Below are 13,952 nucleotides of genomic sequence, written 5' to 3'. Positions count from 1 at the left end.
CATGGAAATGCAGATAGGACATCAGAGAAAACAAACAACTGCATGGACTGGTCCAGGATCCCAGCATTCCCACTACTGCAAACACACCTCTGCATTTCCAGAGTCTTCTGGATGCCTGAACCAACCTTAGTGCTCTTCATTCCCAAACAGCACCTTCAGTGCTCCAGAGTCCTTCACACTCTGTCAAGACTGGCTTATCCAAGTGATCTCTCCCTCAAATCCAGCAGTGCTGTATCACCTTGGGGATCTCCCAGCAGACACAGACCAAGCCTGACCTCTTTATCACCTGATCTCACCCTGCTGTTCACATTCCCACTACAGCATACATTGCCCTGCAGAACTGCAGGTCTATGCTCTGAAAAAATGAGAGTTCTCCAGGTGTGGGAGACAAGACAAAAGCAAAACAGCCTTTTAAATCTTTTCAGAGAGAGCACTTGAGGCTCCCCTGGGATGAAGCATGTTAAATATACAAAATGTACTATAAATAGTTAGGAACTATAAAAATTAGGTCTATTTTCTCACCCCCAGTTCATAGAACACCTTGATCCAACTTCACTTAAAGTCAAGGAAAAAAAGCTCTTCTCTTCTGAGCTAACACTTACATTGGGCCCAAGATGTATCAACAGCAACTGATACCATACTGAGACCATACACAAACACTTCCCTGGTCACCACACTTGAAAATTAAACTTCTAGGCACAGTGAAAGCAAGAATTAAAGAAAAGTGTGTTTTACACTTACTACCAAAAGCTTTTAGTACCACTGAAGAAGGGGAGAAAAAAAAAAGCAACCTACTCATAAAGTTTTTGAATATAAGTCCATGTTTCCCTTCCAGCAACTGGTAGCCATTAAATAAATGATAACTGATAATGTAAATGTAAATGTTCATCTCCCTATTTCATAATTACAGCTACAGAGGTAATGAAAAAAGTCAAGGGAGCCAGACCAGCCCTTCTGAACTATTTGTGCACAAAACAGTGCAGATACCAGTTACCTGATACTGCACTGCTGATGCTAAGAGGAAAATGTTGTTTGAAAGTATTACACAATACCAACAAAAATCCTGTCTTCCACTATACAGTGTTTGAATCAAATTCTAAGGCCTGAGGAATATATGTGGGGGGATGGACAGGCTGTGTTAAATGATGTGGAGACTTTGGGTGGAATAATAACTACTTCTCTAAAATCTGTGGGAAATCTTTCCCCTCATTATTATAATAAATTACAGAAGTGAAGACAACCTTGGCAAGAGGTGCCTGAACTACAGCCTGAGGGAAAATAGGCCAATTTCTACTGATAGAACAGATGTGCCACAGGCAGCACAAGTGCAAGTTTCCCTCGCAACACCCAGCCCATGTACCTGAAAGGCCAATAGTGAGGACAAAGTTTCCTTGTGCAAATCAGAAGGGCAGGATGGGGAAATGAACTGTTACCTTGTGCTGCTGGCCATGCAGTATCATAAAGTGAAGATATTAATGAAGATAAGGCAGTCTGGAGAGTTTCCCTGTTCTAGTTGCCTGCACTCACTTGCTGACACGAACAACAGAAAGACAAAATGCAACAGCAGCTGAAGCACTTCCCTCCTCTTAGCAGGAAGCAAGGACACCTTCCCTACCCACCCTGAGCATTTTATCCCCCCCAAAGAATATTTACTTTGCAATCCAGGGCTGCCCAGTGAGAACACAGGCTGTAAAAGGCATTTTTATAGTTCAGTCCTTGGTGCGTGGGGACTGGGCCAGGCACAAACACCTTTTCCTCAAACCTGCTCACTGATTCAAGACAATACTTTCATTCTTGATTGCAGAGGCATTTCCAAATAGGTTTAACTGCTTTCATGAATCAGACTCTCAGACTGCCATGACTTCTCAGGATATCAGACAGCATTCCAGCACACAGGAAAAAAGTACTCTCTAAAGGACTTAGGTGGGAAATAATCAAGCTCTGGACTATGTCAACTCACTCCAGTAAAATAAGACCAACCCTTGTCACAACATTAATCAAGGCATATTGAAAGAGCCTCTCCTCTTCATTGCTTAAACTGACCTTGCTTAATCCCTACATCAGCAGCCTCCTACAGAAGGTGGAAAAATGTCAGAGAAAAGGACACAAAGTAAGGTATGGAGGGAGAAATGGGGAGAAAGGTTTTGCTCATTGTTGAAAGGACTTAGAGGATCTCCTGGCAGAAAGAGAGTTCCACCATTTCTTGCCATTTTGAGCACCAGACTGCCAGAGAAGTAACCTGGCTTCATTGGTTCCCCATCTGTAAGGGCCAGCCTTATAAACCCTCCTGATATAAAACATCCTGAGATCTTGGGAGGACCAACTGTATCACAAGCCAGCCACCGCTATTATTAGAGCTCTTGTATGCTACAGAGACACTGGCAAGAGATATAAAAGCAAAATAAATTCAAGGGCACAGAGAGCAGACAGAGCAATAAAGCACAAAAATTGAAGCGAGAAAGGGAAAAAATCTAGTCAAAACCAGAGTACAGCACTGGGGCATTACTCCCATGGTACAGTGTATATGGAAGGATAACACTATTTTGAAGCAGTTCTACAAATCCAGTTGTCCACATTCTTAGTCTTTGTGGCCCCTGGTTCTGTAACTGCTCCTACCTAACCCTACACATAGATAAGACTTTTTGTATGGTTTGGTTTATAAATGCATTGACTGATTACAGCTGTACAGCTCAAGTAGGCACAGAGCTGCTCTACTGCTTTCTGAGTTCAGCCAGGTTTATCCTTTCTCTAGCTGGGAAAAGCAGCCAGTAAGAACTGAAAAGCACAAGAAAGCTTAGATGCAGACCTGTGGGACGGTGAACTAAAACAATATTTACACAACTGCATATGCAGTCCTTTATAAAGGAAGATCAGCACACAATTCCAGCATCATGTGGAGATAAGTGAGGCTCAAATCACCAGTTTTATGTGTGTTACTCTAGAATGCTACTGAGCAAGCAGTAGTTGTGCTCCATCTGTCAGCGTGTCCTCTGCTGTCACAGGATCCTTGCTGTAGAGACTGCCATGGTCTGCTTCTTTCCATTATGGATGAGGCTGGATTGTCCTGTGATTTTTCTGTACAGGGAGTTACAGTGTCCCTCTAACCAGTTCACATTATCTCTTGGTTAAAGAATAGCTTGTATGTCAGGATTAATATAAAAGAAGACAAAAATTCTATTTGTGTCTGCAATTCCTAAGGAACAAGTCACCTTTGCTTTCCAGAGAGCATCAGAAGCTGAGAGTATGGATTGGCTTGCAAGTGATCAGAGAGAGAGAGATACCAGATCAGCTGTGGGCTGTGGGATAAACACAGGGTCAAACATTACCCTTGGTGCACTTCATTTCCTCGCTTTCTGTTTGAATTTTCAGAACCATTTCCTCCTAAAAACTTGTGCAACTTTGGGTTAAGGCAGAGGAGTGGGAGACACCTGAACTGGCCCCAGCTTTGCTCCAGGCGTCTTCTGCAACCCTGGGCAACTTTTACACTCTGCATCATTTCCCCTCATTTTAACATTGAGAAGTCAGATTTAGAGAAAATTTTGACAAAAGATTAGAAGCAATGTTTGTGGTGGTTTAGGGCAGCATCTTTTATTTAACCAGGATTAAGGATACCTGGGCCATGGGCCACCTGCCAACAGAGAAACTTGGTAATCTGGAATAATAGACTTAATAAGCTTTCAGTTACATGCCTCTACCCTTATTTATGTGAAATGGTGTTCTATTTTCTGAGCAGTCTTTTCCTCTGATAGCATTGTGGTTAGTACATTATTATCTATATTGCAGAAGCAAAATCAAGCCCTCAGTTTTCAGATCAGCAAAAAAACCCAAGAGAAAACACTGCTTTTCTAAAAGCAACCATTACCTGTTAGAAAACTTGACACACTCAAGAGCAATCCTGCAATAACTCAGTGATGCTGTTTTCAGATGCCCTGTGTGCTTGCTAGAGAAATAAATAACACATCTTGCAATTAACAAATGAATACTGAAGTTAGCTTTTACTTGCTGTCAATGAATAACCTTCAGAAGGATTTCATCCACTGAGGGGAATGAAGATTAAATACATGCTTTGGCAAGTGTCCTTTTCCACCAGAATATTTTCTTGAAAGCACTTTGTGTCTAATGACACACTGAGGACCTGTTCCTCTGAGTACAATAAATAAATACAAATAATTGCTGTAGAAGAATATCTGACAGACAACCAGTGCCATTTTGGGCATAATTGATTGATGCTACTTATAATCAGTGACACTTGTAAAGCTGAAACCGTCTGTTCTGGACACATGCTGCTCGTCTCAGCTGAGCTGAGCTCTGCTGGCCCACAAGGGCAGCACTTTTTTAAACATTTAATACAAATTGTTATTAATTGCTTGTATTACAACATCACCAAGAAGCTGCAACCACAGATGAGGACCCTGCTGTGCCATGGGCTGCAGGAAACAAAAAAAAAGGGGATATTGCAGTGATTCACATGGTTTGAGATTAAAGACCAATTGATGGAGCTCCAGGATAGTCTCACCTTCAGTGTGATCATAAAGAATGAATGATTTTATACAATTTAGTGATGGCCACAATTTCACAGACAAGCTCCTGACAGGTGTTTGGTATCCACTGTGACAGCATGGGAAAACATGTCTTGCTGGCACACTATTTCAAAACCTAACTGAATTCTCACTTTTTCAGAGATGCAATTGTTCCAGTGTGGTTCCCTCAGACAGATGACAGTGACAAGACAGCTACAAATCCATGACTCTAATTAATAGTTCTGTAGGAGGTTTTCAAACCAGATCGTCTTCTTAATACACTGAATTTGCTAAAAATACTGCTACTCCTTTCAACTCTCCATGAGGAACAAACGTGCTGCCATGTCTACATGAGACTGGTACTCAATGGCATCCCACTGATGCAGGCCCCCCTCTCAGCCACCTCAGGACCAGAGCCCAGAGAAGCTGGGGTTCTCCTGGGGTTGTTCAGCTCTGCCTAAAGATGTCTGAGACATGAAAATGCCTGCTCCATTAAAAGGACACCAGAATTGCAATAATCCTTCCTTACACACCAGGAGAAATGTCAAAAGCTAACAGCACCAAAATTGTTAATCCATGAGTTCTCATGGATGCAATGGTTGTTAGCCTTGCTTACAGCTTTTATCCTCAGGTTCTTGCCCCACTGAGTTTTACATTTTCATGCTCACAGGGACTGTCCATTCAGCAGATTCTGTCAAGCACTTGAAGGGCAAAATACATCACCCTTACTACCAACCTAAAGCAGTCAACAGGACCCTGCTGTTGGTTTATCAGGAGTTTTCTGATCTAGAGGAAGTAACCATCTCCTGTTTGAATTTAATTCTGGTAAATAAAATCAGGTTTGTTTGCTTTTGGTCCATTCTACACTGAAATCATTTTGAGACCCAATCTCCTGCCCAACAACAAATCAAGGCCATAAAAACCCTCATGTTCATTTAGCTTCCCAGTAGGAGTGTATTCATTCACCTTTCCAAGAGCAGATTTCACAACCAGTATGCCCATGCATCACAATGAAGTAATCTGTAGGCACCCATAGGACAAATGGAATGTTACAAAGAGCAGTGAGAAAAGAAAGGCTCTTTCTTACCTGTCTGTAACAAGCCAGCCCCACTGTCCTTGACTCCAAAGTGCTGCTGGATGTCTAGTAACACACCTACAAGGAAAACAGAATATGCTCAGTGCCTTCAGCCTTTGAAAAGCATTCAACTCAAACCTTTTGTGACACATCAGCAAAGCTTCAAATTCCAGTTTAAACACATAACTTCTAAAGGTTGCACTTTTTTTTTTTCCTTATATATGCACACTCAGTAATTTTGGGCTACGACAATAAAAGCAGAGGGGGGCAGATGTAACATCATTCAATGAGCTTGGGAATGAAATCCTCATGAATGGAATCTGGTCTTTCTTTTCTACTTAAGTAAGATCAGGCTTTTCTTTTTGTGTGTTTTTTGCATAATCCAAACCTCTTACTTCTGTTATTTCACAGAAATACAGGGAAACTGATTGTGCACCTAAGGTGCTTCAAATGGCTCAACAAGAGAGACAGATTGAATCCAAGACAAGTTTTAACAAATCTCTGCTGGGAGGAGATATGACAGATTGACAGCAATGATGAAAGATTTAATATTTAACTAGTTCTGGGGAGTTTTTACTTTCAAAGCAAATATAAAAAATATATTTAAAAATACCTTAATAAAGGTGGGTAAGTGACCTGATGCTCGGATTTAAAGCAACTACAAGCAGAACCAAACCACATCTTGTGTCTTCCTTGAACCCAAATACATTAATTGGCACAAGCAAAATTAACAAGTTTTGAAATATTTACACATTCAACTAGATTTAACTAGATTTTTTTAGTACCGACCATTTTGACACATGTAATGTCAGATACATGGGACAGCCATGTTTTTGTAACCAACAAATCAACAGGAAAACCCAGAGCAGATATATAATAACTCATTTGGGGGCACACAGCTTTGCCAAGCTATACTTGGTCCAAGGGTCTCAGCCTGAATATTTGTCAGTGGTCTAAACAACCAGCATCTGATTTCCTGGGTCTGGATGAGAGGCTGTTGCTCTCTTTAGATCTGGGACTTCCTTATCTTCCCCAAACCTGAGGATATGCAAGTTTCGTTTTTAAAAATAAGAAAACCATTCTCTAACTACACTGAACATCCATAGAAGTTCACCTCCAGCTCTAATTCTGATCCAAAGCTATATCCAAAGTTATCCTTCTCATCTCTGCAGGTTACAGAAATCAACTGAGCACCAACCTGAATCACTCACCATAAATGTCCTAGCTTTTGGGACTGCCAGGATCACACTAAATGACAAACACAGAGAGATAAAAGGCCTAGAGATAACTATTCCCAGAAGACATCTGGGACAATGCCAAGGGAACAGTCATAAATTAAAGATACTAAAGGAAAAGAAGATAGAGAGAAGGAAAGAAAAAGCAAGAAAGCTTATTTGAGCTATTCTGTACTACTTGTACATCAGCATTTACTCAGGACAGCATTCAGGTGGGCTTCAGGACTCAATATCTGCCCAGAAACATTAGTTCAACCTCCTGTAACAACTCCCCTACTCTCTCATCAGACTGTTTAGCCCCAAACAAGAAGGCTGAGGGTGGGGAAGGGTGTGAACCTAATTAATGTATGTCATTACTGAAAAAATGGGGTAGATGAAGAACCAGGCCCTTCACACTGGTGCCCAGTTAAAGAGGGAAAGGGCAACAACTGAAATCCAGAAAATTCCATTTAAACATAAGAAAATGCATTTTTAATGTAAGGGAGGTCAAGCATGGATGTTCAGAGAAGCTGTGGGTTCCCCATCCCAGGAGATATCTGAAACCCAACAGGACACAGTCCTGTGCAACCTGCTCTAGTTGACGCTCCTTTTAGCAGGGGCCTTGGATTAGATGATCTCCAGAGGTCACTTCTGACCTCAATCATTCTGTGATCCTATAATTTTCTGAAATATTAAGTGCCTGATTACATCCATCCTGACACAGTGTTCCCCTGGCCTTTCCTTTCCTTTGGAACATTGCTGTCTACTACAATTTCAACAGGAATTTATTTGCTTTCTCTTCGATGGCAGATTTAACTCCATTTACAAAGTGCCCTGGTATTTCTTGACTGTGCTTCCCTAGTTTGCTCCATTAAGAACTGATTTACAATTAACATTATCCAGGTAGCAACTGAAGAACAAAAATAAATTTGCATTTTCCTAGTAAACCCCTCTGTGGTTGTAGCTGACTTCCCTGCTTGCCTTGGTGTTCTACTGTTCCACAAAAAAAAAAATGTTTCCCATGCAAGAAACTTAGAAACCTCACTGAGTTTAACCAGCTCTGAGCACTTTGTGCTCCAGTACTGCCTGGTCCCAGACCCTCCACATCAGGCAAAGCTCAATAAGCCAAAACAACTCCTATAATCCCAATTTTAGGGACAATAAACACATCAACATCCTCAAGAACAATGTGGAAGAAGGGAGGAAATACTGAGTATGGTAGTTTCTCATGCTCTCTTATCATCACTCAGTCGTGCTGCACAGAAATGAAATATCCTACTCATTGCAAGCTGAGCAGGGGCTTGGACTAGATGGAATATATTCCATGAGGGAATACACACACGTCGAGAGCTCCATCCAGCACCCCAAAAGATGGCTCTCCTGCCTTCAGCCATGACAGAATTCCAAAGAGGTGCATTAAACTTCTAAAAGTGATGAGAAGCAGGAGCCTGGGATGTGATGGAAAACAGACTGTTATGGATTTGCATCAGAAACCAGAACAGAAAATAGAGGGGAATATAATGGTGCCTACACAACAAAGCAGAGGAAAGTTTCCAGTTTGTGACAAGTTATTTGTCCAGTGACAGTGGTTTTGCAGTCCTACAAACCATAATGAGTTTTACAAGCTTGAACTCCTGTAGCCCACAAATGAAATACATTTAGGACACAGACATGCAGACACTTGGATTAATCCTACAATTTCATCCTGGTGCTGGAGAGGAAAGTGGGTTCTGTGGAGAGCCACTGCAACAGGACAATGTAGAACCACAATTATAAGTCTTGTGTGACCTTGGAAGAAGGTCTCAGATGATTAAGAGAGATCTGCATGTCTAATTGGCATGGATTTCCTACTCCAAGTTATTTTATATTCTTTCTGGACTACAGGTGTTTTGATTTGGGTTTAAAGCATTAAATTAGAGGCAACAGAAGGCAGATGATGCAACACACCTATGAAGTGATAGTAGTTCTCTGCTGTGGGAGTTTTCCTGCTCAGCCACTCACCTGGGAAGACACTCCTCCTCTCTTAAATTCACTCAGCTCTGTTTCCACCTCACTGTGGCAATGACTCACCCCAGAATTTAATAAGATTTAGGGATACAATTAAGCAATGATAGACCAGGGGAGAATACAGGAAAATGATAGAGCTGTTGACTTTCCCTTCTGCTTCTAGATGATGCGAAGGGAGAGAGCTGGAGCCAGGCTCCAGACAATGACCACATTGCTTGCAGTGCTGTGTCTCACAGCACCTGACGCAATCCAAGAGGTGGCAAAGCCTTTCTTGGATTAAAACTCATACCTATGACCCAGGAGGATCTCAGAATAGCCAGGAGCAGCCAGCCAAGGCACCAGTCCTCCTGAGAACCTCTCTGGAGGGCTGCTGGCCATTTGGGATGTCTGTATGATTACATGGCACCTATTATTTCTTAAGCACATTCTGTATTTCCAGGACTGAGCAAACCTACAGGAAACATGGTGCCAATCTCCCAGAGCATCTCAGCAGCTGAACCAGATGCAGTTAATGCTGATGTAGATTTGGAACTCAGTGAGATGAAACACAGGCAGCACCCAGCCAGGAGTGCTGATCAGGATGGGCACAGGGACAGGATGCAGTGAGGAGACCAGACAGAAGAGCAGAGACTGGTTACTACAGACATCTCCAGGGGACTTTTACCAGCCTCATGTCTGAGCTCCTGACAGACAGACACCAAGACACATCAGACTTGTGGGGACTGGGAATGAAGAGGACTTTAGGAGCAATCTGGGGGATAAAAGGAGCGCTACAGATAGAGAGGGACGTGCCTGACCTCACACACTCCCAGGGTCAGAGGGTTTCTAAGGTGCTGCTGATATGTTTAATGGCCATTTCAGTGATTGTAAAAGTGATTGTAAAAGACCTGATTCTGAGGCTTTTGGAATGCAAATCCACATTCAATGGCCCAGGTTATCTTTGTTTTAGGGGAAATACTTTGGGAAAGCCAGATTTTCCTGGAAGCATGCAGCTCACACTTCACACAGGGAGATAGGTGGTACAGATGAGGCATGAGGCAAGCTGCTTGCCTAGATAGGTTTTGTGTCCCTGATTTGATCTACAACAAATCAAAAGCTGCAGGATTCTATGTGGGCTCTTCACCAAATACTGCTGCCTGTATATATCACCACAATAAGAAACAGTGTCCATAAGCTAAACCACAGTGAAATGACAATTTCAAAGCAAAAAGACATTAGAGCTTCCCTAGGACAGCCCCATTTTCCAGTCACCAAAACAAAACATCATGATTTGCCTTCAAACTGCTTCCAAGGCAGGTGCAAAATGTAGAGTTGGGCTGTGCACAGAGTGCAGAGCTACAGGTTTGCAGCTCACATTCTTTAAATATTGTGTGTGTGCTGCAACACCACTGGCCAACATAACTACTTACTTAAGAAAGCATGTTCATTTTTAAAGGTATTTTTTAATGGAGAAAATTGATGGTGCTTGAAAGGAACATGGTTTTCCACAGGATACAGGATGTGCGTCCCTAGCACCCTCCTTCCTGCCCCACTGCAGGTCTGGACCTCTCTTCAGGGAGCCCAGATTCACACTCCCAATTCCTTGAGAGCCAGCACAGACTCTGTACTGACAATACTGTTTCTTCTTCCTATTTACATCACTTCCCTATAAAGGCATTTTCTTCCCAGACTGTGGTCCCTGGTACTTCCAGGACCAGCTTCCTCAGGAGGAGGTAGCTAAGCAGGGATAACCAAGTCCTGGCCTTGTATCCATTAAAGACACAAACCACCTTCCTCCCATCAGGTTCTTCCTCATGCCTGCAGCCATATTCAACCTCCTTCAAATAAAGCATTAAGGAGGCAAAGGAGTGGTTCAACACACCTGTCTCTTCAGAGACATGTGAAAAGATTAGGTGGAGAGAAGTTTATTCTGAAGTCTCTGTGATTATATCTTCACTGCAACCCCAAGGTGTAGCAGCAGTTCACACACTGATCCCTGAGCTTCAAACGAGCTGCTTCAGCTCAGCCACCCACCAGCTATTAAACACCAGCGTCACAATTTGAGCCCTATTTAAATATTCAGCTGCAGAAAACCACCATGGTAGCCCTACTGATATTTGTACCTCAAGATAAATTCCCACTGCTGCCAGAACTCGCAAGTCTAGAATATAAATGCAGAACTACCTTCATTGGATTGCCATGAAAGCATTCCCTGCCTGCTCTTCAAGTACAGATAAATGCCTGGCGACATCTGGCTTGAAAACATTGACAGGAGCTTCCTTAGGACTTAAACACCAACTTTCCTTCTGCAAAACTAGTTTCCACTGTTGCATGACATGACAATACACACTAGTGAAACAGTCTTTGGTTTCGAAATAATGCTGCAGGATTAAAAAGAAACAAACAAAACAAACCCAGCAATTAGACAAATCAAAACAAGGGTTTCCTAAGATCTGCTCACACTGGAATGCATGAAACTTGTGACCTAGAAAGCACTGAAAAGCAGCTGCCAACACCCACAGCAGCGTCCTTAGGAAAGGGTTTCCCTGAGTAATAGCTGGGAAGAGACAATCACAGCAGCTTGAGCTGAAGATCAGAGTGAGCCAGGGTCCTGATGTCATTCACAGGACATGAAACAGTTGCTTAAAAATCACAGAATAGAACACAGAATATCCTGAGCTGGAAGGAACCCACAGGGATCATCAGTCCAGCCCCTGGCCCAGCACAGACACCCCAACAATCCCACCCTGTGCTTGGCAGCACTGTCCAAATGCTCTGGAGCTCTGGCAGCCTTGGGGCTGTGCCCACTGCACTGGGGAGCCTGGGCAGTGCCAGCATCCTCTGGGGGAAGAAGGTTCTCCTGATATCCAGCATAAACCTCCCTTGACAAAGCTCCAGCCGTTTCCTGACAAAATCCCAGAGAAGTGTGAGAGTTCAAAGCCTTCACAGGCACTGAGAGCCTCCCACTGCCTGCAGAAGGTGATGAGGTGGAGGCTTGTCTCAGTGTTGAGTGTCGGGACACAGCAGAGGAATTGCTGCTCACTCCAAGCAGCGTTTGCAGTGGGTTTTTGGAAGGACAGGTGCTGTGAGCTCTGCAAAGCATGCACTACTGCTTGGGAAATGAAATAGAAATGCCTGTCTGAGGTGACATTCCTATTCTGAATCAAAACCAATGTTATCCTCGGAGACTCACGCCACTTGTCACACCCACTTTTTCCATTCAATGTTTTTGTCATTATTATAGTATCAGTGGGGAAGTATCTGAGCTATTAATTTATTCATTCACTCCCAAAGGCTACTACTGCCTTACCTGCATAGCATGTAACAAGTAATTAAGCATCAGGAAAAAAAAAAATAAAAATAAGGAATGTGATTAATCAAGAACATGGAGAAGAAGTATATTAAAAAAGCAACTTCTTACTCTGGCAGTAATAAATGATGGTTTCTCTAACACAGCTCAAACTCCACTGTAATGTGGTATGCAAAGTCTGAGCACAAAATTGCCTGGAAGACTGGGAGGAGATAAAAAATTTCATCAGGTGTAGAATTGATTAGCACAAGGCATCATTAACACAGGGTCAGGGCATCTAGGGAAGGCAGCACAGGACAGCCAGTCCTGTTGGGATTAAAAAAAACCCAAACAAACAAAGCAAACAGGAGTTTGAATGCAACCATGGCTGCCAAATGCTGGATGCCTCACTGGTAAACCCACACCCTAATCAAATCCTTCATCTCCTTAATTACAGTGTATGTCTGTTCCCAGGACTATGGCTGGGAAGGATGTCCTTGTCAAAGAGGGAACATGGGATACTCGGCCAGCATGAAACAAAGAGCTTAAATAAATTCCAAAACATTGAAGATTTTCCATTTATGACCCATTGCAACAACAGCTCTCAGCAGTAAGACTTAAAAATGACATGGGACAAATCTGAGGAGAAGCTCACAGTGTACTTCACTGTCCTCTCCGCCTGGGACACACCTCCCTACAAGAAGATCCCTAATTTCACCCCTGCCTCATCTCACTTGCAGACTCCTGCTTAGCCTATCTTAATCAGCCTGGCAGCTCCCACAAGCCAAGGGAAGACTTCAATTAGAGATAAGTGACAGGATTTGACCCAAAGGACAGACTAAAATGAGCTGGCACCTAGACCTGAACTTAAAACCAAACTTATTCACTGAGTCTTGGAACAATTCCTTTATGTGGAATGGGAAAAATCAGAAGCTTTTACAAATCTGAAAAACCAACAGAAACTGAAGTAGTAGCTGAGGTTTATATTAGCCATCTGAAAGGACAGGAATCATTAACAGCTCTCAGACAATGCTGAGGCCAGACCTTTCTCCCACACCCAGCATCTCTAGCTCAGGACTCAGCTTAGACCCAATTTCTGGTGTTTTTTATCTCATGCAAACACAGAATGAAACACAGTCTCTACCAGAGGAAAAAGCTACTCTTGGGACATTTTAGATCTAAGCAGCAGCCTCGCCAGATTTTCACATCAAAGAGGAGAGCCTGAAAAAATAATGTTATTATTTCAATTATTCAAATCTCAGAAAATTCAGATACTCCCCCAATTCACATTCTCCTCCAATTCACATTCTCTTTGTGGACTCTTTAGCAGAAAAAATTGGGTCTGCCACCAAAAGCTCTACTTGTCTTCTGCCTTTCTAATCTTTAGACAAGACTAACAAGTTGAGCTAATTCATGCAGTGAAACATATCTCAGAGACTTTGTAAATGAACTAATTAAAATAAATAAAACCAGTATGGATAATGATAGAGCAAATCAGGTGCATATGAATTCAGTCAGTGACTCACTGCTCCCTCGTTTTCCTTATTGGAAAACTTGGCTTATCACCATACCGGGGTGACAGTGAGTCAGGAAACTGGCATGAGCCACAAATTGCAAGGAAATTAAAATAAATATCTACAAAATCTCTTTTTGGACAGATTTTGGAGATTTTTGCTGGCTTTGTATGGATGTGGTTATGGACTTCACAGTTCTAACCTCATGGTTTTCTGACTAGATCAAATCAAGAAAGGAAAGACACATTTATGAATTCTGGGCTCTTGTTCTCAGAATCAGTTTGATGCCTTTACTTTTATAAAAGTATGTATTTTAACCAAATACATTTGAAGCATATTACCATATTCTACTGA

At 42.4% G+C, this 13,952-nt stretch overlaps 1 protein-coding gene across 2 annotated transcripts in view; it reads right to left on the bottom strand.

Annotated features, from left to right (window-relative positions):
* The window catches only part of LOC102102569 (sphingosine-1-phosphate transporter SPNS2), a 118,091-nt gene that overhangs the window by 76,998 nt on the left and 27,141 nt on the right, over positions 1 to 13,952 (bottom strand). For both annotated transcript variants that reach the window (XM_005525977.3, XM_088066066.1), the window contains exon 2: positions 5,608 to 5,673. In XM_005525977.3, coding sequence (XP_005526034.2) covers positions 5,608 to 5,673 — 66 coding nt within the window. The remainder of the gene's footprint in view (positions 1 to 5,607; positions 5,674 to 13,952) is intronic.

Source organism: Pseudopodoces humilis, chromosome 23 (assembly GCF_049639895.1).
Source record: "Pseudopodoces humilis isolate 2021_Gansu_Grassland_sample_001 chromosome 23, ASM4963989v1, whole genome shotgun sequence".
Classification (NCBI taxonomy): Eukaryota; Metazoa; Chordata; class Aves; order Passeriformes; family Paridae; genus Pseudopodoces; species Pseudopodoces humilis.
Note: the sequence above shows the minus strand (reverse complement) of the source record. Positions and strands in the feature narration are given on the sequence as shown.